Below are 25,428 nucleotides of genomic sequence, written 5' to 3' on the forward strand. Positions count from 1 at the left end.
CAAGTACAAATATCAATAAAGTATATGTATAGGCATAATGATATTTTCTCATCACCTTTACAATGCATTCCTTATCTCTTACAGCCCTAAACTACATGGTATTATAATAAATATTGTTACCAAAAACAGTCATCCAAACACTGGCTAGCTATTATCTCCAATTAGACAATACTGCATTCAAAAAAATTATTACAAAAATGTTTTGTGTCATATATTTGGAATAAAGCATTTACTTTGTTTCATTCCAACATATGTAGTCTTTTGGGGGGGGGTGTTCTAGGTGAGTGAAGCTTTCCGGATTTATATGTAGGAGACTCCATTTTCAATTTTCTATCTTAGAAATGTTTTTATTTTATCTATCGAATTAAAATTATACGTAGAACATTGTCAAAGATTAATAAATAATATAGGTACTTGCGCCTGTACCGCCCCACATTCACAGCTCAAGAATAAATTGCTAATGTATCAAAGTTTTCTGTTTTTAGTAAGGGTGTTCCAAATCAACTGAAGTGTTTCGTTTTATATTAAGATTAGTTTTACTGTGCCAATGTTTTATATGAGGCGGAAAATCTTTTACTTGTGCTTTCTAAGACTTAAATACACTTTTAGATTGAGCGGATGATAATAAATATTTCCTGAAAATGTTAATGAAATAATTGGATTCGTCTTTGAGTTAGCTATCTAAAATTGTTCACAAAGTCGACACTTTAGGTACGTCTAGAACCAGTATTTCTTCTCAATTTGTAATATATCATGTAATTTGTGATATTTCTTCAGTATTAGAAAAACAAAATAAATACATTTTTAAACATCAATACATTCAGTGACCAAACGCTTGTTAACATGATATAAGAGACACTGCGCGTAAACATGTCCGGTTTTCATATTTATGAAAATGTTAAGTTTAACATATTGCAACATAACAAGTAGGTCTGCAGGAGTAACTTGTTACCGTAACTGGTCTGATTGGTGTCCTATACAACCGTCAATCTGCGGCAACGTTTGAAACAATAGGGTTTTAAATTGACTGATTTCCATACAATGTATTATGGTACTAAGCACAACTTCATATTGGGTACTATTACTACGGTATAGGGTTCAACTTAATCTTTGTCTGAAAATTATCGAGGAAAGTCAAGTTCCAAATCACCGTGTACTATAGTGAACACAGTGTGTTCCAATTTTGATTTAATGGGTCCGTGAGTGAAAGTGTTATATACACACTAAAGTCTTTTATGAACGATTTAATGGGGAAAATGTTGGGTGCAGGGGATAGCCAAGATTATTGGACACGCTGTCCGAGACTGACCCTTCTCAGGCTGAACTGAAGGCTCTATAGCCAGCGGTCAATAGAACATGAGGGGAGGATTCATATTTTAGAACATGTCAACGATTTTAAGTTTTCAACAAGAGTTCTTTAATTTGGGAACAGATTTTATCCTTAACTAAGAATTTGTCGTTGAAAAATGTTCAAACATTTGTGATTGCATTGAAACTAGCTTGTTTGTTAATCTAATCTTAAAATCTAAACTTAAAACTGATTATGCGAATCCTTATAATTTAATTAGAACTTATAACTAAACCTGAAATAAATAAAAAAATATTGGTTTATGCTCTTTCACCAGTTTTCTCATTTATTCAAAACTGGAATTCTGATAAAGCAGCTGCATGTGGTTCTTCCGTTTTTTTACCCATTTCATATGATCTGTAACACGTATCCATATCATATTTTGATTAAATAAAACTCTAAAATACCCACAATTTTCATCTGTAAAAAATTTCTATTATAACTTTGGTTATAGTAAGAGTTTGTCATTTTCTTTAGCGATGGTAGTTTTTTCAGTGTTTCGACTGGTTACTTACTTATCATTACTAAACCCGTGTTTACCTAAAGTGTTGGTCGTGTTTACCAAAACTAACTTAAAACAGCATATATATATATATATATATATATATATATATATATATATATGTGTGTGTGTGTGTGTGTGTGTGTGTGTGTGTGTGTGTGTGTGTGTGTGTTTTCTTTTCAAAATGTTAAATAGTTATTTAAATACAAGTTAACTTAATAATTGTGTGTAATGCTCTTTTCGGGTAACACACTTTTGTGAAATGAATAAAAATACCTTTAAACATACAATCAAACCTCACATCTTTTGAATTTTTGTCTGTCCTTTTCTATTTTTCCGTAAACTCTATTTACAAAACTTTTTTTCTACACCGTTTGAATAATGTATGAATATTTGCCTTATATGCACCGAAAATTACGTAACACCAAGATACTTAACCAACAAAATATCGAGATACATAAAACATAACAAAACACACAAGCGTTTAATACATACTTTATTGTGATTAGGTCAAACATACAGTATCTAGGAAAGTAATTTTGATTGCTCAGAGAAACATAGATTATATGTATATTCATATTTAATTTTTGAGCTCAGATCACATTATCCTGGGCATCCTTTATTATCCGTATATAACTGTTTCGTGGTTCTTGTAGAGCTACATCAGTGAAATACTCGCGTAAGAATAACGTGGTCGTTGATTTCAAAATACTATAACTAATGTGAAATGTAAGTTACCGAAATGTAATTTGAGTCTTATCAAACCTTCTGAGAACTTATAATCTCGTGTAATTTAGGTTTAAATCGTTTGAGCACACAAGTTCAACTTTTTTTATTATATGGATTATAAACCCATTACTCAGAAATTTATTAAATCCGTCCGTCTGTGAGATAAGTCTTGATAGAAAAGTCCTTAAGACTTTTAACTTGTGTAAAGGTTTCTCTCTGGTCGAAGGAAGTACATATTGATTTTGATTTTGCACAGGTCAGTTTGTCTGTGCGATAACTCTTTCTTTACGTTTTTAGGTGCTTTAATACTCTTAATACAATAAATTTAATACGACGTTATATTGGTTTATTATTTATTTGATTGAATTCCTGTTTTGCTTTTCAAATACCTGCTCTAGTGAACGCGTATGACAATATTTTAGTTAGTTGTACCCTTTTTTGTTTTATTAGAATGCAGTGCTATGAAGTCAAAACGTATGAAAAAATAAGGATAAGAGTAGTTTTAGAAACTGCCAGAACTGCTTAAAAACTGCATAGGAGTATGTTTGGTTGTGTTCGATTTTTGTACAAGGGTTGCAGTTAAGAACCCATGTGACGACCCCTAAGGACGCTTTGACAGCAATGTCGCCCTTGTTCTTTCTCTTACATTTCTGCTACAATACTGTGAACCAATATTGTCACTGAAGTAGGGACGCCAATGTTTCCCCCGATCTATTTTTTACTTCCCCAGTTTACTAATTAATTGTTGGGGTTCTTTGTCTTATCCAAAACGCAATGATTGAAAGTTAGCAAGAGTTAATACGTACGTTGTACGAAATCGGGCGATCATTTTAAAGCCAATACTCTAAAAGAGTTCATCGTACAACGTAATCGTGTAACAACCAGACGTAATATGACAATGGTCAATGGCACATCCATTAATACAGTAAACATTGCTGTTGCCATTCCTGGTATGTTGATGGGTGTCTTAGCTTATTACTTACACATAGGGTCCGAGATAAAACCACATACATTTAAAAGTGTCCGAACTGATGAAAGTTCGAAAGTAAATGTGTCCACAATAACTTAAATAGCAGTGATGCTGAGGAGTATCAAAATGGATAGTGGCATTTGAATATTTCAACTTATAGAAACTTAAATTGAGAATTTAACCATATGTATACCTAAAAATCTTTTTTTGAATCGTCAGTTCATCTTCACTGGGGGACGCGGACAGTGAATGAAAGCTCTTAACCTTAATCATACGTCGATTTTAGTGTTACTGTAAAATGTTATGACGGATCAAAAACAGTGCTAGAAAAATGACTAGAATAATCCTCAAGTATAAGGTGTATAAAGTATTTCATTATTAAACACGTTGAATAGGTCATATCTTTGTATGCAAGACGTTTATACAAAAATGAAATACTATGGATAGTGAGAGTAAAAATGTATGTATCGGAAAAGAAGTTTCCAAAAAGTATTTACAAGATAATTTCGTGGGAAGGGGCCCTTTAAGACCAAAAAATAGTATTTGACGAAACACTACGCACAATATTTTACTTTCATGTGTCTTTAAACTGAACTCATGACTCAGCCAAATTTTATAAACCTAAAAAATCTGATAAAACGATTCTATAATATTGATAAACTGTAGAATATGTGATTCCCGTACATTTAAGAACCGATCAAATATCATGTTATTCTTTAAAATGGCATTTAACTTGTCCTAATTCGGTATTTTTCCCTAATGCTAAGAATTTTCATTGGTTTTGGGGTCATAAATTGATTTTCAAAATCGTGGTTTTAAGTTAAAGTATTAGAAATGTATAATACTGTTGCAATACTTACATCACTTCTCTATGTCAAATTCAGGAAACATTCGTTGTTTTTCTGAGTCTAGGAAAGGATTTTATTTATGTGTTCATGATGTCTTGGTCCATTGAGTATTAGCCTAGGCTACAGCGGTTAACGGGCTGGGGGTTATCGGAGTAGATGGGAAGGGGTTGCAATTCTCGAGTCCCACAATACGTGATGCCTGAGCTGTTTCCTCCTCAAGGAGCAGCGGTGCTGGTGGATGGCGACATCCCGTGCCACGACTTGATGCATTTGATGTCTCACGTAGGCTGTTTCGCCACTGTACGCTAGCTGACAACTGGAGCCCTCATTACAATGACATTAACCCATATCGATAGCGTCACCTTGCCCCTGTATACTGGGCGGGCAAACCCTACAACCTGCTAGCCGTATTTTTATAGGTTTTTAACAGTTTATTAATTAAAAGAACGATAAATTAGTAGTGAGCCTCATTATTTTGCATCATGTTTAGAATATCAAATTTCAAATCAGTAATGCTTCAGAGCCGTGTACAAATCATGTTTTCAATCTATAGCTCCAATCCACCTTCCTCTTAGTGCAACGTCTGAAATCTGACGCTGTCACAGACTAGACTCCTGAAATCTGGAGTCATGATTGTAGTTGTCAAATCGATTTGCAATTACAAAAAATAATGAATTAAATAATCACTAAAGATCAAATATAATAAAATTAAATAAAAGAGATGTTCGAAAGGAACAATTTACAAAAATGGAGCCCTTTATTGTGTTGTTGAGTTGGAACTTTTCTATAATTTAAGATAGAAATACTGGTTGTCTAAAGTATTATATCATGGCGAATCGGCAAGCCATATCTTGTATACACGATATACTACTGAAGAAACTTCTTCAGTTATTAAAAATCAAAGTAGTTGACATTTTCGTTTCCTGGTAATACAGAAACAATGAGGATTCTTTTAAACATTCTTCTCATTTCAAGTTCATTCGCTTTTTCCAATCCGATTGAAGAAAATTTTTATTAGAAAACATGATCTGATATATCGCATTCAGAAAGGCTTTGAAACTAGAATGTATTTTGAAGCCCATATAAATCTACTTTATGTCAGATTCGCAACTAAAGTGACCCTTACTTGGTCTGAACCTAGCACATGTGATTATCTCGTCCAATTAAAGAAGGTGTATTTATGTATAGTTGCAATTAAACTGTTTACCCATTCGTGCAATTAGATAGCTGATGTGCACTTCTGATACACAAGGAAAACTGTGGTGTATTATAGCAAAATAAGTCAGCATGTGAGAATATACAGTATGCAGATGTATAATCTTACTTTGCAGACATATCTTATTCAAATACATAACGATTGCTACATACACATGGACATTAAAATGTTTCTTTTACTTCTCAACACAGTATGTTCTTGAGGAAATTAATAAAGACACGTAATTTTACAGACAAACATTTACTGCTACTACATTCTTTATTTGGAGTACGATGGCCTACGTTCCATTGTGTATGTAATGCAGTAGTATTGTAAGAACAAAACTTGATAGAACATTATAAATTTAACTGCTTTTCATAGGGGTATGTTTTGTACTAAATTACCCTGGAGCTAATGGTTACATATTTAGTTCGAGCATCTTCATCATAGTTTTTTCTTCGTAATCTGAGATCAATAGGCCAAGTAGGTATACATTATTTTAATTACAGTTGTGGAGTTTCATACAAAATGCAGCCATTATTTAAACCTTGAATATATTAGTACTGACCATTTCATGATATTTACAACGTACGTTAAGCCTCTAGTTCGTGTTCATTTGTTTGACTGTAATTGTTATTTTTATCAAATACAAATTTGAAATCTAATATGAAATTTAATAGATTAATTATATAAAAGTTAAATTTATAATATCTAACTCGTCACTGACATATCAATAAACGATTAGACCAACCCGTTATTGCATTTATATCCACAAACACACTACACTCTCTGGCTGACATATCAATAAACGATTAGACCAACCCGTTATTGCATTTATATCCACAAACACACTACACTCTCTGGCTGACATATCAATAAACGATTAGACCAACCCGTTATTGCATTTATATCCACAAACACACTACACTCTCTGGCTGACATATCAATAAACGATTAGACCAACCCGTTATTGCATTTATATCCACAAACACACTACACTCTCTGGCTGACATATCAATAAACGATTAGACCAATCCGTTATTGCATTTATATCCACAAACACACTACACTCTCTGGCTGACATATCAATAAACGATTAGACCAATCCGTTATTGCATTTATATCCACAAACACACTACACTCTCTGGCTGACATATCAATAAACGATTAGACCAACCCGTTATTGCATTTATATCCACAAACACACTACACTCTCTGGCTGACATATCAATAAACGATTAGACCAATCCGTTATTGCATTTATATCCACAAACACACTACACTCTCTGGCTGACATATCAATAAACGATTAGACCAACCCGTTATTGCATTTATATCCACAAACACACTACACTCTCTGGCTGACATATCAATAAACGATTAGACCAACCCGTTATTGCATTTATATCCACAAACACACTACACTCTCTGGCTGACATATCAATAAACGATTAGACCAACCCGTTATTGCATTTATATCCACAAACACACTACACTCTCTGGCTGACATATCAATAAACGATTAGACCAACCCGTTATTGCATTTATATCCACAAACACACTACACTCTCTGGCTGACATATCAATAAACGATTAGACCAACCCGTTATTGCATTTATATCCACAAACACACTACACTCTCTGGCTGACATATCAATAAACGATTAGACCAACCCGTTATTGCATTTATATCCACAAACACACTACACTCTCTGGCTGACATATCAATAAACGATTAGACCAACCCGTTATTGCATTTATATCCACAAACACACTACACTCTCTGGCTGACATATCAATAAACGATTAGACCAACCCGTTATTGCATTTATATCCACAAACACACTACACTCTCTGGCTGACATATCAATAAACGATTAGACCAACCCGTTATTGCATTTATATCCACAAACACACTACACTCTCTGGCTGACATATCAATAAACGATTAGACCAACCCGTTATTGCATTTATATCCACAAACACACTACACTCTCTGGCTGACATATCAATAAACGATTAGACCAACCCGTTATTGCATTTATATCCACAAACACACTACACTCTCTGGAAAGAGCTGAATATATACTTTAATAAATCACCATAACGGTGACGAACTTTATGTCACGTTTGATTTCTGTAAAGCTACCCAATAATGTTTAAAATTAATTCCCTTGGAACACTAAAATTTCGATGAAGATTCCGTAGGCAGGGTTTATAATATTTAATAGCTAATTTCGTAATTGTTTAGTACTTCTAGTTTTCAACAACTTGAAAGGATGTAAATAGGTGAAAAATATATATCTTTCTACTATAATTAAAATATAATATAATTCATAATTCACTTGGGCTTTATAGAATATGAAATATAGAACGGCGGAAAATTTCTTACAAATAATTTTTTAAACAATTATATAAGCATAACTTGTAAAGTATTTAGAGTTCAGGGTAAAAGTGATATGTTTATTAATCCATGAGAAACTGTATAGAAATTGTCGATAAATGTTAAAGAACAAAATATTACACAACTTATACTTTACTCGCTCATGTCTTAAGCCTATTGCGTTTATATTTGGGAATAAAACATTTGACAAGGTGACGGAAACTTCAATTGAACATAGAGTTACACAATTAAACTAAAGTAACTGACGTTGTAAGGAACGTTAATCTTATATGTATCATTACATCATTATATTGTACAAAACATTTTTATTCTATCTCTCCGGTTTAGCATTTGTATACGTAACAGTATCGCCATATGAACATTACTGAAAGAAAATGTAAAATAACAGCAACATGTGCAAAACGTAAACATGCATAAAATGCATTAAAATCGATACCGTTACAAAAATGTTTATATTTACTCTAAAATCCATATCAGCTCCATTGTTAATATTAAGTGAATACTCTAAACTAAACAGTAAACAATTAGGATACAATCCCAGCTACAGCACACGCTTTTAATCGTTACAGATTCAGTGTCGTCATTATGTGCAGACTAGTTGTCTTTAAAATTGTATGCAAGCAGTACAAAAAGATAACTGCCAACACGGCACTAGCTACAGCACACGCTGTTAAACATTATAATATATTACTGTGCAGTGTAAAAGGGTAATAAAGAGATCAGGTTTGTTTGTCTAGATGCGTTGTGTGTCATTACATTACATGTGTGTCATTTATTCCATTTCAAATGTATTTTTTAAGTACGGAAATTTTAATAATAATATAAGTTTGCCTTCTTTGAATTTTGAAAAATCATTCAATTTATGTTGGCTTTAATTGCTAGGTGCCTGACTGATGCACAGTCGTAGTTTCATTTAGTTTGCCTCCTCTTCTAAACCTGTTTCAAACACACGTTTAGTTTCATTATAAGAAATCCGACTTTAGAATTCTTTTTTTTTTTTGTTATGGCTTTATTTTGTAATATTTTATTGTGCCCGAAACTACATGGAGAAATCAGAACGTATTTTTTGTTCAATTTTCGTTCTGTCAAATTAATTTGTAGTATGAAAACAGGACCTTATGTAATTTCTACATCTCATCTCATAGTAATGACTATTTATTTAAAATCTTAAATAATCAACGTAACGATTTTACATAACGCTTTATATAGTAAGTGTCACCCTTATTTATGGAGGCTCAGTAGTATCTTGAACCTGTGTGTTTAACTGTTATGTGTGTTGTTACTGTGAATGTTTCAAAAGCGCACCGTCGTTAGAAGATTCTACCATTACTTAATTTTATGTTTGGTTCTCTACTGTGTTTGAGTGTACTCATAGATCGCTACCCAACGTCTCGTCTAGTTTACGGATGGTTTCTTCTTGTACGGCACCGAATATTTCGTCCAAATTGAGTTTAGCCATTTCTCCTTCAGGAGTCGACGGTTCCGATTGCATTGCCCACAGAACGTTATCTTGTTCTGCTCCCAGTATATCGTCCAATTCTGCCCTCGCCTGGTCCGCTGTCAATGACGCCTCCCAATCAAAGTCAGGTGAGTCTGGATTATACAACTCAGGAGTTTCCTCTCCCAGTTTTATCCTGTAGATGTCCCAGAATCCCTTGATCATATCGGCAGCCTTCTCTCCAATCATGATGACCGGTGCGTTGGTGTTGCCGCTGACTATGGTAGGCATGATAGAGGCGTCCGCCACCCGTAGGTTCGGCACCCCATAGACCCGTAGCTGTGCGTCTACCACGGCTTCTGGATCCTTGTACGGTCCCATCTTGCACGTGCCCACCGGGTGATAGATGGTCATAGTATACCACCGTACCTACAACACCATTCTTCGTGTTCACTTTAGCTACCACACCAATTAACTAATTAAATAGTCCTTATGTCTGTGTTTACAAGAACACAGAATTTCGTAACAGAATTTCGGACATTTTATATCATATTATATTACAAAAAATAATATTAAGTTTCTCGTATTGAGATCTATACTGTCTTCATGTGTCAACAAACCACAAGACATAATGTCAAGCATATATAAACAATTATATATTGTGTGGCGATTAACCAGATCCTGATTTGGCAACAGGACAGTCGTATGTAAAAAATTGAATCAAATGGCCTCTACTTCTAGTTCAGTGCATACCTCTGATAGTCCTATATGTAATGGGCTCTTCTGTAATTTAACGAAGTTTTATATGCTCTACAATAAATCTGTTTATATTTACGTATTGTCCTACAAATTTTCCAATTGTGTAATTTTGGGTAATATTTGTTTTACCCTAAAGTAAATAAAACCTCAAATACTAGTAAAAGAGAACAATATTTCGTTTCCTTTACAACGTGAGCCTTAAAATGTAATAAAATAATGCCCAAATCACGCATATTAATTATAGCGTAGTGAAACAACTTTCAAACAAATTCTTAACAATTGTCGGAAGATTGTTAGTTTTCATTCCAGTAATATTATATATTTTTTTACATTTTGTACCCTCATCGGCAAACTAAGACACATATGCCAGTAAATTATGTGAATATAACAGACAAACTCTCAGAAAACACCTGATTGTTAATATTTGATCTATTTTTCCTTAAACGATAGTACCAATATAGAAGAGGTTAGTTTAGGTAACAACACCATTTACTACTCTAAAAGGTTTTTAACTCCTTACGCCAGTTCCAGAGGTGGTAAGTAGAAACCAAATCAAGCTGTAGTCTTATAAATCATGTTAAGTGATATGCCGGTTTTGTGCCACAGGCATAAATATTTCCAACAAACATGAATTTGTGAAAGACACATATTTTGCTTAAAACGGTACATGATTGGCACATTAAGTTAAAGCCTATAAGTTTAAAACAATTGTACTTATTTAAGTAAGATACAACACGCTGTTACTTTGAACTAATAACCACACGACTGTGTCAACAGTAAATCAGATGCTTTTAGTACGTTATGAAGAAGAATAAGCAGAACAGCCCCGCTCCCCTCTGCGGATGGTAAGAACGTCATTGTGGTTTTTCTCACAATGAAATTGACAAGCGCACTACACTATAACTGGGCACAATTCTTGTCCTCGTCACATCATGTAACGGCAATTCTTTTGTTATGATGTGGGGGGGGGGGGGTGTTGAATCAGCTTCTGTGCTAACTAGAATCTCGAGTACACTCTCTGGATCGATATCAGATGGCTATGACGAAATGGATGGGTAAGCAGAAACTACATTCCCATGGCTGAGGCCTTTCTTGGCCATTCTGTGTTAAACCGTGTAGGAAGTAAACGTAAGAATTCCTCAACGTCTTAAGTGGAACTACAGTTACTAATGTTCCTAAAGTAGTAGTTATATCGAACCTTCTTGCATAATAAGACAAATATTTAACGGCTAGATCCGACCTTAGACACATCAAGCATCGAAAGACACTTAGCTGACCTTTTCATGAGACATTTGCACTACATAGCCTACTTTTCTACACGTCTTCACATAACGTCGAAACTGGAGCTTAAGTTTCAAAATAAACCGATATAGCATAAACTTACATTTTAGGAAACATTCATAAAGATAAATAACTAGAGCGTCTTGTATAATGAATAGAATTTCTTTTCCTTGGTTTAGGGAAATTGTTTTCTGCTTGTTTTCATCTTCCGCATTGCCGGAACACTTACTGACAACTAAAGTAAAAGTGTAAGTACCTCTTGAGAAATCACTTGAAACAATACTCCATTAAATAGCGGCACCTGACATAAACTTTCCCCGCTCAAATTACGTTAGGTACTGCTTAGTTTAATTTGTTACACTTTCAGGCTGTATGAATATTTTTTTTAAATTATATTATTTATTTTGTAAGATTTCTTACGTAAAGTATGGTTTAGAACATAGTATATATAGTACAGCGCACGTAACACTGTCTGGCGGTTGAAAAATATTAGAGACGTTTTAATTGAACCACTCCGTTACGTTCACTCTTTGTACGCTAAATTCCTCGGCGACTGTAGTTCTATTGTATTTGCTTTCTTGGGAATATTTACATATGAGACTCTTGTTGTTGTTGGTATGAGGTATAAAGGGATATATTGTGGTAACTGTTGCGTAACTTATCATCTTGAAGATTTTACAAGATTTTGGTGGTGTCAAACCAATTACAGGTATATCCTAATCAAACTAAAGTTATAAATAAAATTAATTAAATGTTCAAACAAAATATAATCATCAGAACTATAGGTTAAGAACCGGCTGTAATGGTGACCTTCTTGACTTTAGCTCTGTATAGTCAATGATAAAGCTTTACAACATTTACGTATCTTATATTGTGTCGGAAAATTTTGTACAATTTGTCATGTAGAAGTTATAATTAATACCAAAAGCTTTTTAGATGTTTGACAGTGTCTTGCTTACACAGGTAAATCCGATTAGGAACAACAGTAGTTGTTCCTAATCGGTTAGTATTCAAAAGTGTACATTATGACCAAACCCTGTCTTGCTGAGCAAATATGTGGTCATAGATGCTTGCAGGAAAACTCTTGCAGTAATTAAATTAAGTATATCGCAATCATCTTCTTACCTTAGCATTAGAATCTGGTTTTGGGTATTGTTAGTAACAACTGTTAGTAAGACTAGTAATGACTGTATAGCCTTTAGTTATGATTTTAAATTTGCAATATTCAAATTTATATCAAACAAATCATTCTGGAATGCTAATAACATGAGAAACTAGTATACACTGATAGAACATACGTGATGTAAGGTATTTGAGAACTATGATATGAGATTGAAAGTTTTAAAGGAAAAAGTCCTGGTTACGTCTTCTATCTAAGACACGGAAACAGAGAGAATCAGCCTGACCTACTGAGACTTGTGGTGTTAAACTCCTTACTCGCCAAAATTAATATAATTTAATTTAGTAAAATGTAATACTATATCAAAATGTCTGATCCTTTGAAGATCTTCGGTCGGAAACCACCTAGATATAACTGGAACAGAGTTTAGAGTCGTCGAAACGTAGGAATTCAGACTGTTTATAAGAATATTTTGTTCTGTACTATCTTACAAATTTCAGTAATTGGTTACAGTAGTACTTACCCGAAACAAAATTCGTCCTCCTGATATTTCAGCTCGTCAGACTGTACCAGAACTGTTGGTATTCTGTTGAGTTCTGCATGGAGATGTTGTGCCATCAAAAAAACAGTGTAATAATTTCGGAGGTATATGTTGTTTATAAAAAACTTTTTTTCCACTACGGAATGTGAAAATAGCACGTAAGCCATAATTGCGTCACGATTCTTCTTCTAGCCCTTTTAAATACCTCATTTTACAAATACTGAATAGGAGAGCCCCGCATCTGTTCTTGACTCCTGGTACTCCGTCACAAGTGGTCAATAGTGGCCAGATGAGACAATCGATCAGGTGCAGGCGTGATCCTCACATGTGATCTGGACTCCTGGTAATCCGAGAGTTGTAGTGATTAATTGCAGGTGTTAACAACTGAGAGAGTCGAACATGTGCATATGTGAGTGGGAGCGCCACTTATAAACGTAGATTATCATGATTGGAGGGAGAGTGATCTTCATTGTACTCATACCTGGCACTCCCAGTAGTCGTCGGACAGAAACTCCAGGTGAGCACAGGCCGGGATGCTGATGTTAAGTCGGTGGCCTGATCATTATACTCATACCTGGCACTCCCAGTAGTCGTCGGACAGAAATTCCAGATGAGCACAAGCCGGGATGCTGATGTTAAGTCGGTGGCCTGATCATTATACTCATACCTGGCACTCCCAGTAGTCGTCGGACAGAAACTTCAGATTAACACAAGCCAGGATGCTGATGTTAAGTCGGTGCCCTGATCATAATACTCATACCTGGCACTCCCAGTAGTCGTCGGACAGAAACTTCAGATTAACACAAGCCGGGATGCCAATGTTAAGTCGGTGGCCTGAACATTGTACTCATACCTGGCACTCCCAGTAGTCGTCGGACAGAAACTTCAGATTAACACAAGCCGGGATGCCAATGTTAAGTCGGTGGCCTGATCATTATACTCATACCTGGCACTCCCAGTAGTCGTCGGACAGAAATTCCAGATGAGCACAAGCCGGGATGCTGATGTTAAGTCGGTGGCCTGATCATTGTACTCATACCTGACACTCCCAGTAGTCGTCGGACAGAAATTCCAGATGAGCACAGGCCGGGATGCTGATGTTATGGAGGTGAGTGTTGATCTTGCGAAATGGCTTGGTCTGGCTCAGCTTGTATCCAATCTTGGCTCCTTCCACCTGCAGTGTATTGGAAAACGTAATTTACTTCTGCATAACAGAAACATTTATGTTTTTACAACTACCACAGATCTGTTTTGTAGGAACCAGTAAATTTATTTTTATAGACACCTTATTTTTTCCATCTAGTAGGCAGAGTAAATTTATTAAAGTCATTTGTTAGGAGTTTGTTTGCTATAAGAATGTTATAATATGTTCACTGATTCACCAAAGATCAATTACTACAATTGATAATATATTTCTTCGTGAACACTAAAATTCTAATAATTAAATATTATGGTTTTATGACAGTAACAAGAGTCAGAAACATGGTTTTTTAATGTTATTATAGACTATTGTTTCAAATACTTGTTTGGTTTTGTTGTTAAACGACAACATTTCTTATCACTGCAAAATGAAGAAGAACATTTTGTGCATTGTTGGTCAAGATATTCCCATAGCCACAAGGTGGGCTGCCTATTTGCACTGCCACCGTTTAAAGCAGGTACTTACCAGAGTTTTCACGTCGTGTGGATCATCAAAATAGTTCGGGTATATCAGAGGATGGCTGTAGGGGTTGTTGTCTTTGAGGACGATTTTCCCCTTGCTCCTAGGTCGCAGCAGGAGAGGCACTATGGTGAAGGCGTCTCTGTAGAGGATCGGCTCAAATACAGATGCGTATATATCGTCAACGAAACCCGTGTTCCTTCTGTTGAACAACCCACCATCCGTGTTGTCACCCGCGGTGGCGAAGAACAACTGGACATCCGGCCATTCGGGCCCTTCCCTATTGACCCTACAAGGAAAACTGGTAAAGGTAACGTGTCGTGCATCTCCATAAAGTTTACCTGATAAAAGTTAGATTAATTCCCTTTATTAAAGAGATGGTAGGTCTGTCAAGCCCTCTCTACCACTCAACCTCATAATATATACAGTAAACTAACAATAATTGAATATATCCCCTGTAAAATTGGAACATTAAATTTTATAATAAAATGCAAACAATATTGCTTAACTTATATCAAACTAACCGATTAAATTAAATGTCCCTACTTAGACGAGTTTTGAATTTCAAGATACTCGCTTATACCACCATATGTTTTTATTGTATACTTATGTAAATATAAAATAAACATAGCTTATAGCTCGATAACAGCGTAACTATACTAGTGGTATAGTTGAGTAGTACAGCGTTCATGTGTTGTGTCATATGTTACGGTTGGTTGCACTGCAATAACCTCCAGGGAGATTATAGTTGTGGCACCACGCATGCTTATGTTTATCACTTGCAAAAAATACTTTCAACAAGACCCATTTTGACTCTTAAATTGCCAAAGCGGTATGTAAAGCTGTTAGGTACAATAGTGTGCTTAAACCTCACTGTTATTAAATAATTTTCTTCGTTTCTGGTTGCTAAATGTTAGTCTCTCAGGGTATTACCATAGGGACTGAGTTCGAATTTTTGTTTAGTCACAACACTTTCGCAAGTTAACAAAAGAAATAAAGCTTAGCCTAAAGTAATGTTTCAAACGGTTCTGAACTGGAACCTAAGATTGTCCGCTAAAATAAAAATGGGATCTGAAACTAGTCGTTAGTTCACAAATATGTAACTACGGTAGAATTGGAAGTACAATGAGTATAATAAAACACATCTGCTGTCAGTGTGATATCTTTAATTAGCTATTAACCAGTAACACATAATTGTACCGAAGCAATAGTTACGTATAAAAATATGAACATCCAGGTAATATTAATTTAAAAATGTGTTTGTGTATATAAATATATAATTTTTTTTATTATAGATATATTTATAATGAAATTTAGTTGTTTATACCTCGTGTACGTGTACGCCTACTACAATGTAAATGCATTTTGCACGACGCGACGAGAAGTATAAACTATGCAAAATTGTAATTTGTAGGCGCTGGCCGAAGTAAACATTATAGTAGCTCTGATTAGTGTTACAACTCAACCTAAGAAATAAGAGAAATAGTACATTTGTAATATTTGCTTTTTATACTTTTGTCAGTGATTTATTCACAAATTACCACAAATAGAGGTATCAAACTACACAGCATCTGACTGTTATAGACAAGCTACTAAAGTGCAACTAAGGATGAACATGTGGTGTTTATATATTTCTACTTCAAATCCTGAAATATACAGAGTGATTTTTTTTTTAATATCTCCCATCTTTTTAAATAACGAAACTAGTTGTTCATTAGCCATGTTACCAAAATAACAATCACCATATTGTAACTTATCAAGTGAGAGAACACACAAAAATTAAACTTTAAACCAATTTCAGAAAAAGGTTTAGTTTTGTATCAATAATGATGTTTTTTTTTAATTTTGAACATACATTTTTGTTTTAATAGTTAAGAGTCATTTTTCAAACCATAACTTCTTAAATTTTAATTTTGCTTCCTTTACAACCGTTATGCCTGTAAATGTGTACATTCAAGAGATTAAAACATTTTCTTCATAAAAAATAGTTACTGCTGAAGTCCAAAGTACAAAATCTTTCCCTAAAATTTTATTTTTTTACGGGGTTTAATAAAACCTTATTGTTAGAGGATTTAGAATTAACTCCTATTCCTAACACTTTATCAACTATTTCAAGTATCCCCATTTTCCATTTTAAAAATAAATATAGTATAAAATGCTTACAAATAAACCAAGAACTAATATTTACCAAAATTGTATCAACGTACTTTTCTATTGGGACAAGGAGCACAAGAAATACTTACAAACATAAACCTCTTTACATTTCAGATTTTACCATTTCATATATTATTTTTATGTAGTTAAAACATTTATTGACCAATGCAATACTTACAATATTTATCAATACTTTACTTACAGTTTTTCGCCACTGAATTTATGCTGCAACTTTATAAATGTGATACCACTTACATGTATACGATACATGTTCTAGGAGGCGCATATGGATCAAACCTTGCGGATAATAAATATTTTTAGTTAATAATTCCTAATGTACTATAACAATAGCGATTTATATCGATAAATATAGCGGTATGTTGCTCTATTGAACTGTTGCTAACTTTGAAATACCTTTACACTTAAAAAAAAATTGTCATATATATTTTATAGGCATATTTGAGTAGAATAACCAGTTTATGTAACTACAATGTATGTTAAATAGATTAACGAGACAAATTTGCGAAATTTGAAGTATAAATTTGGTAACGTATGCATCGATAATTACACAATAATAACAATAGCTGTGCATCAGTGCTACGAGAGACAATTGTTAACAACATTTGATCATTCCTTGTGCAAATGTGCATTTTACGTGAAACTTTGTTAGCACATTTCAATCAATAGATGAGATTAAATCTTTGTAGAAGCTTATGATAATAATAGCTATCTAAAATATGGAATATAGGAGCTGGTAATGTAACATACTTAGTACTGACGAAGGCCATCCCCTCAGCGAACGGCATGGCGTACAGTGGGCCAGTGCCGTTGCGAAACTGCTTGAGGGTGTTGAGAGTCATCATCCTCGGAAGGACACAGCCGTATCCCAGAGGCTTGGAGTCATCCGGTGAGTCGAACAGGTAGGTGGCACCACCCATCGCCGCGTGGTCCTGCAGGTTCCCGCCGATCCCTGGCAGGTTCAGTAGCGGCTTGATGTTTTTCTCCAGCAGGTGTTGGGCGGGTCCTATCCCTGATAACATCAGCAACTGCAAAACGTCCACGGATAAAAGGGTTCCCCCACCTTTTCTGCAGCCACCACGATAGCCGTAGGAATAATGTGTTCCGGTATCAACATTCTCAGGCGGTGGTAGAAGAAAATGCTTCACTCTACACTACCTTTGGTCTGTACGGTAAACTGTAACTGTATTGCCGATATTAGTGTTAATTTAATTTGCATTCATTTTCATCGGAGAATGGCTTTGTTTTTTACTATTTAGGAGGACAATAAAGGGGAATTTTAACCAAAAAGCTCGTTTCGACCTCCAAGAAACTTCTGTGTAGGATACGTGTACCTTTTCGCACCCTTAGTGAGTTTACACTAAAATCTTAAATCACTCTCTTTGTAAACTCTGTTTTATACTATTTTATTCCTAATTAATCATAGTTTTGGTCGTCTTTTGAGATGGAGTTGGTACTCACAGATTTTCTTCAAGTAGAATTGTCAATAAATGCTTAAAATCAAGTTTCATCAAAACTGACCTCTAAATGACCTACACGTTTACATCTTGAGTGATTGAAACATAGCAAGATGGTCACTTCAGTGACAGTCGTTCATACCTTTACCGTACAGTAGAAACATTAGGTCTTTAAAAACCATTTGCATTTTTTGAATGCGTTGAAGAGAACCTCTGTATGAATATTTATAAATTTATCTCATTTCAAATTATGTTTGTTACATAGTTTGCTTTTGAAGTTATGTAAACATTTAAAGCATTTTTATAATTTTCATATTAACAATTCTTGGAAACTACTGTTGAAATAAAAATGTGCTCAAAATGTTGAGAGTTGAAAATTTAATATTTTGCATGTCAGTTCCACTCAAGTTATAAATAATGTAAGAATTGTGTCAGTAGTATGTGGAAATATTCAATGTTATATGCCAATATTTCTGTGAATAGCCTTGTTTACATTTATCACATTCAATAAACTAGAAAAACAAACATTACCTGAGGAGAGCCAATCGCACCAGCAGCGAGAATGACTTCCCTCTTGGCCTTTGTCCGGATAACCCCCATGCCTTGTTTGTTCACCAACACCCCAGTAGCTCTCAAGCCTCCACTATCCTCCTCGATGATGATCTTCTCAGCTTGCGTGTTCAAGGATATGTGGAGATTTTGCCTTTTTCTGATGGGCCTCAAGAAGGCTTTGGCCGTGCTACATCTCAGCCCGTCCCTGACCGTCCCGTGGGATCGTGTAAAGCCGAGCTGATGGGCCCCGTTAACGTCAAGCTCGGGGTAACCAAGCTCTCGACCTCCCTGCAAGAACACATCTGTGATCTTGGAGTAGAACTTAAAGTGATCGACCGTCAGATAACCGCCGTGCCCATGGTAAGGGGAGTTCGCCAGCTCCGGGATCCGCATGTCTTCAGATTTCTTGAAGTAGGGAAGCACATCCTGGTAGCCCCAGCCTGCAAGAAGTTTCTTAATTTAATGTTTTACCATATATTTTTTTATATGTACACTCTGCAATTTGTAGATAAAAACATACATTGTTTAAATTGTAAACCAATTATTTACAAGATTCCTGGAAATACCCATATTATTTGAACTAGTAGCCTATGGCACTGGATGCTACAGGATAATATTTAATTCACCTTAGGGTCACATTTAGAATTAATGAATGGCCGGCTGTGAATAAAAATAACATGACAAGTTATATCCTTTGTCATTGGCTACAGTGTGAACATCATCCAAAGATAGTGACAGGATGCACCAGCGACTACATACATGGTAATGGATGTCTGCAAGGCAATTGGGCCGATACTTGAATCCATCAAGTTGAATTGCCCTACGCTCCTCTCAACCCGACAATCAGTTCAGCCAAAGCCATTACCCATACAAGATCTGATATCAGATATTTCTGTTATATACCGTTGATTTCGGCGTTGCTGAATTCTCAAAACAACCTCTAATATATGTTCCATACAACCAAATGGGTAGTGGTCGTAGCAATTAACCTGTGGTTATTAATTTCGAATCACACTCAAGTCACGCATTATTGACAGTGACATGCATGAAAACAAGGTCAGTACGGTTTAATAACTGTAAATTCAGTAACTGAATAAACGATATTTTGTGTCCTGTATGCTATTTAAGTTATAAACTGTATAGATACTCGTAATACTATCGGTGTATTTTACTCTAATCATTGACATCATGCTGCTTGCCTTGCATATGCTATTACTTATTCGCTAAAAATAGTTGGCATCTGTTAATTTATTCCGCTTAGTACAGCGTCTGAAGTCTGACGCTGTCCCAGATCACTTCTTCACCTAGATTACACCTGATCTTGTAATATGGGTGTCTGAGAATGGTGCAAAGAGTTCGATTTGAACTTCTTTGTTGCAGACTGTTTTTGGATCTCTTCAAACTGACATCCGACGCTACACTAAGCAAAAGGTGAACTGGAGCTAAACTCAACATTGACATTGAATCAACTATTGCTATCATAGCTACGCTAATTGATATTTGTTGTTATGAAGGAAAATCATGTTTCATTCCATCGTCAAAAACAAATTCGAACAAAGAATATGTTTAAATATTTAAGTTTCAATCTTCAAAAAATGTAGGTTGTTGTTCAAATAAATAACATGTATATCAATGTTGTCTAATTCAAATTCTGATCATTCGCAGACGACTTGAATTACCGCCAAACCCCAAAATTATATTGAAAAAGATAACTAGCTTCCACCGAAATACTTAATTGGTACAATTACAGAGCGCTGATAAGTCTGTGAAACCAAGATCAAACTACATAACGCTACTATAGCAACGTTTAATTAATATTGGTAATAAGACAGAAAGGAGAATTCGCGGCCATTTTTGTAAAACTAAATTTAGTTCTCATCATCATACTGCACCACGTTTAATTTAGAAACACAAAAAACACCTTTATGCCTTAACTTTTCAAAGTAATGCGTCTTTTGTGTTACATTTCTTGTGGTTCCTATGAGAGGTGATTTTCTAGTGATTAAACAAGGAATAAATAAATTATTTTTTAACGTTTGGTTATAAAAATTACTTTAACTTAGAGTTTTAATCACACTAACGATCAGAAGATGGGTTGATGTCATTTAATCTTCCACGCCTGTTAGTGACAGCTATAACAGGCATGACTGTGATGTATCTTCTCGTAGTCAACATGGCACTCTTAAATTCATTAGAAACTTAAATTTTCATTCTGTTTAAATTTTCTATTGTTTTTATTTCACAACAAAAAATATTGCATACCAAAAAACGTGTCTTATACCCCTGCACAAAACCTTGCCGGAAAATGGCATGAAATGATGGACAATCCCCTTGTCCTCCGATCTCGCTATGTGCGATTTCTGGTTATTCTTTAAACTGAAACCCGTTTGCCTGTTTTTCGCCTGAAGTCGAAATTGGTGATAAAGTTCGTAAATATTTTGGCTCCAATCCAAACATGAGTGGTTAGATGCTTCCAACGAGTAGAAAATCAATCAGTGCATCGGCACTGGAAGAAGGAGATTACTTTGATTGATTACTCGCTTAACGCTTGGTAAGTATAGCACAAAAACTCAACTCCTATTTCTTCACAAACTTCACATATCTCAAAACATTAAAAGTGGCTCTCGTTTTATAGTGTGAGTAATGTGACTTTCTTTTTGAGTTTTTATTCAAATAAATATAAGCCAACTGTGAAGAAGCAAGAAAACTCTGAATTATTCGGTAATGTATTCATTCATGAATTTTTATTAAACTCTTCTAATAGCTCCTAAGGTATTCTCAACTGTCGCTTTGGTTTGATCCGTATAACGTTTGCAACTTCAAGACATAAAAAGAGAGAATCAAACAAAAGCGTACAGACGAATGTTGTTACTTCGCTTTCATGTTGCAAGTAACTACAAGACGCCCTCCATTTAATATGAAGTTAATACAGTTAATAATCAGAGAGAAATTACCTGGGTTTCCCATCATCTTCCACTTGTCGTAGTCGCGAGAGTTGCCCCTGATGTACAACATGGCGTTGAGGACACTGGAGCCCCCGATGACCTTTCCCCTGGGCCAGTTACTTTTACGGTCCTTAAGGGCGAGACATGCGGTGTCCGTGGGCTCACTCTTATACTGCCAGTCTATCGGAGACAGCTGCAGAGAGGCATAACCAAACGGCAGATCACTCAGTACGAGTTCGTCTCCGCCAGCCTCCACCAACAAAACCTGAAATTAGGAAGCATTATTTGAAGTTATGAGATAGTATACTTGGCACTTGTAGATCCTATGACAAAAACTAGAAAAAAATCCCACAAGGAGCAAACTCTGAGTACGAAATATTTGCCAAAAGCTCCAGTTGTGCGGTGAGACGTCCGTAGTACATGTGTGGCATAAATAAAAACTTTTTGAAGTTTCGTGTGGAAAGAAGGTTAAATCATTCACAAAATATGAAGTTTTGTACTTCAAATCCAAACAAGATTTAGAATTGAGAGGTTGTCACCTGCAACGTTTTAGCTGATTTCTACTGCGGTGTGGTATACTGCTCAAATCTATTCGGCATGTCGTGAAATAGTTCATTGACTTTGATCTTCCGAGGCGTACAGTTTGTTTGATATTGTTATACCACGAAATCAATAGTTTTACCACGAAAAATGTCAACTAACTTACTAGCTTTTTTATTAGTTAGAATAATGACGAGCATTCTCTGTCCAAAAATTTACAAAGTCACAAGTAGTTGTAAAACTCACGGTCCAGTCGGGATTCTCAGAGAGCCTGTTGGCGATGACGGCCCCTGCCGAGCCTCCACCTACCACGATGAAGTCGTACTCTCGGGTCATGGGCAGAGGTGACACGTCCCCGAGCTTACGATTAGCCACGTCCTCGATGTCGGGTCGGAAGAGCAGAATCGTCAGCCGCACCAGCATCACAAACGTAATGCTGGGTCCGTACGACAGGGCGATACGAGTGGCCGAGTACTGCCGCATCGTCGCGTCGTCAACCACATCCATTTCTGTCTCTTCCTTATTCTGAAACAAGTTTAAAAAAGGAACCTGATTAACTTAATACAGGCACTTGTTTAACAAACATTATAGTTGATAGAGTGGAATACAGTTAAATAGAGGATCGTACTAATTCAAAGTTAAATACAGGTTTCGTAAATTGCTATTAACTATTTTAACCCTAGACTAAAGGCCTTATTTAGAAACTGGTTCTCTCCATTTGGAATTTATCACCTATTTATGTTTAATTTCAGATGTTTATTAGTTAATTTTTATTTTATTACTATAACAAATCAGATGGTACGAGGTCAGTTGAAAGTAAAGTAAATAGGTTGCATCCTTATTATAAATCCAACAAATAGAATTCGATTGTGTAGTGTCAGGGCTGTCGATATATACCATTGTACTCGTCAGTATTATAATCTTGTGAACATTTTGACATTTATCCCTGGAAGACCATCTCTGTTCCCTTTTCAACAGATTTTATCTATCACGATTTATTTATCTTCATTTTGATTGCGATTGCGCTATGAACCAATCTTCAGTTACATTATATTTAGTGACGAACTTAACCAAAACTCATGATACATATATAAATAGAATAACTACCGTACTACATATCAAAATATCTTCATTTACCTGAACATGGGAATCACATTTTCTAGATGGAAATAAAAACATCAGTTCGGAAAGAATAGAGAACAGCCGGGAACTATGTACTTGAAAATTAAGCCTTTTCCGTTAGTGGGTAGAAGGCCAATACAGATAATAGAACAATCGAAACAATACAGCATTACCTACATGTATGAGTTTCCGACTATACTGGTCAGTTCAATATATATTACATAGGTTACATAGGTTTTGAAAATAGGACAACCTGTATTTTACATACGAAAAACGAGAAAGGGGATGAGATTAAGGGTGGGAGAGATTGATAAACGTTAGTACCCACAATGCTGGTCCATTTTAATCCACACCCAACCCCCTTACGTGGCGATGCGTAGACGGACACCAAGCCCAACAAATCTCTAAACGTAGCTTCTCTAGTCTATATTTCTTTCCACTTAGAAAACTTCGCATATCTGTCTCGTATATACAACTCTTGTGGAGATTCTCTTAAGTAACTAAGATGAGGTCCGACTTAATGTAACCAATCTAGCGAACTTGGCGTGCCAAATCTAGGAACTTAGCGTATCCAATTTAGGGAAATTGACTTACCCAATCTAGGGAATTTATCTTACCATTTTCAGGAACTTAGCGTCTCCAATATCAGACGACCCAATATTTCTCCAAGTGATCGTACACGACGAGAAGACAATTTATAACCTCGACATTGTACTTCTAATACAGAACCAGCTCAATGATTGGTCACCATGATACTTGATCATTTTAACAGAGTGCAAACCTCTTTACGAAGGAACCTCACTTATCACCTGAGTGTCAAAGACTTTGCCTTCTCTACTTATTGACCATATCGAGTTTATGACGACCTTCTACAGTTTTTAACAACTGCTTTTCTTCCAGAATATGTAGAAGCCAGAACCCAAAGCTTCCATGTCATATACACCTGCCTTAGACCGTGCAGTAGGCTTATAGATATAAAATACATTGGCATTTGTACATCCTGCTGTATGTGAGATACTAATTATCATAGAATTTCTATTACGGCTCTGCTTTATATGGTAAATTGATTTAAAGAGTTTATTAAAAGTTTCGAGTTCATACAAAATAGTCCCCTTTATTTTCCTCCGTTTTGTACTAAACTTTGCGGACCGTTTTAAATATCACTTATCCAATTTATTTCTTAAAATTTCCAATTAATATAACATTTCATATACAGGTTTAGTGTTTTGTCCATAAACTATGGTCTTCAAATCAATAATGTTGGTGCGGTATTTGTCAATTTACGATTTTGTATTAGAACCATAGCACCTGTATCATTCTTCCATATCCTATGTGAATATTGTTCAATTTTCGTGGCGTTTCATACATACTCGTATTTCCCACAATTTGTTTTGATGTATTCATCAGGTGTTTTAGTAATGTTTATTGGATTTAAAAATAGTTGATATCTGGTGAATACACGTCTGTAAGTCCCTGAGTTCGTACAAATTACCGAAACCTTTAAATTTCAAATTCTGATTAAATTTCACATGTAGTTACTTAGAAGTTGAGTTTTTCATTAAATTCGTTTACAGTTTTGTGGCACAATTAAATGGTACCAATGTGAGTATGAAACTAGAAATATACATTACAACATACTTTACTGCCTCTAAATTGTAACTACAAATTAACTGTATTTTCAGCTGTATGTCACTTTTTTATTAAGAACCTCTATAACTGTGTTGTGCTAAGTTTCTACCAACAAAATGACGAGCACTCACCTGATCAGAGAAATAGAAAGACAGACGCTGAAACTAAGGTGCCATCAGCAAGCAGTGAGGTGTCAGCTACCGGCACGCTGAACCC

At 35.3% G+C, this 25,428-nt stretch overlaps 2 protein-coding genes across 2 annotated transcripts in view; one reads left to right on the forward strand and one right to left on the reverse strand.

The window, feature by feature from the left end:
- The window catches only part of LOC124369504 (flotillin-2), a 428,795-nt gene that overhangs the window by 339,144 nt on the left and 64,223 nt on the right, over positions 1–25,428 (forward strand). The window lies entirely within an intron of this gene.
- Positions 7,898–22,975, reverse strand: LOC124369507 (glucose dehydrogenase [FAD, quinone]-like). Its single transcript, XM_046827522.1, has 7 exons — positions 22,708–22,975; positions 21,931–22,186; positions 18,956–19,416; positions 17,718–17,995; positions 14,802–15,084; positions 14,175–14,309; positions 7,898–9,863 (listed from the first exon to the last, which is right to left on the reverse strand). Exons 1-7 carry the CDS (start codon positions 22,966–22,968, stop codon positions 9,366–9,368), a joined length of 2,172 nt encoding a protein of 723 aa, XP_046683478.1. The 5' UTR covers positions 22,969–22,975; the 3' UTR covers positions 7,898–9,365.

The sequence above is a fragment of the Homalodisca vitripennis genome, chromosome X (assembly GCF_021130785.1).
Source record: "Homalodisca vitripennis isolate AUS2020 chromosome X, UT_GWSS_2.1, whole genome shotgun sequence".
Taxonomy (NCBI): domain Eukaryota; kingdom Metazoa; phylum Arthropoda; class Insecta; order Hemiptera; family Cicadellidae; genus Homalodisca; species Homalodisca vitripennis.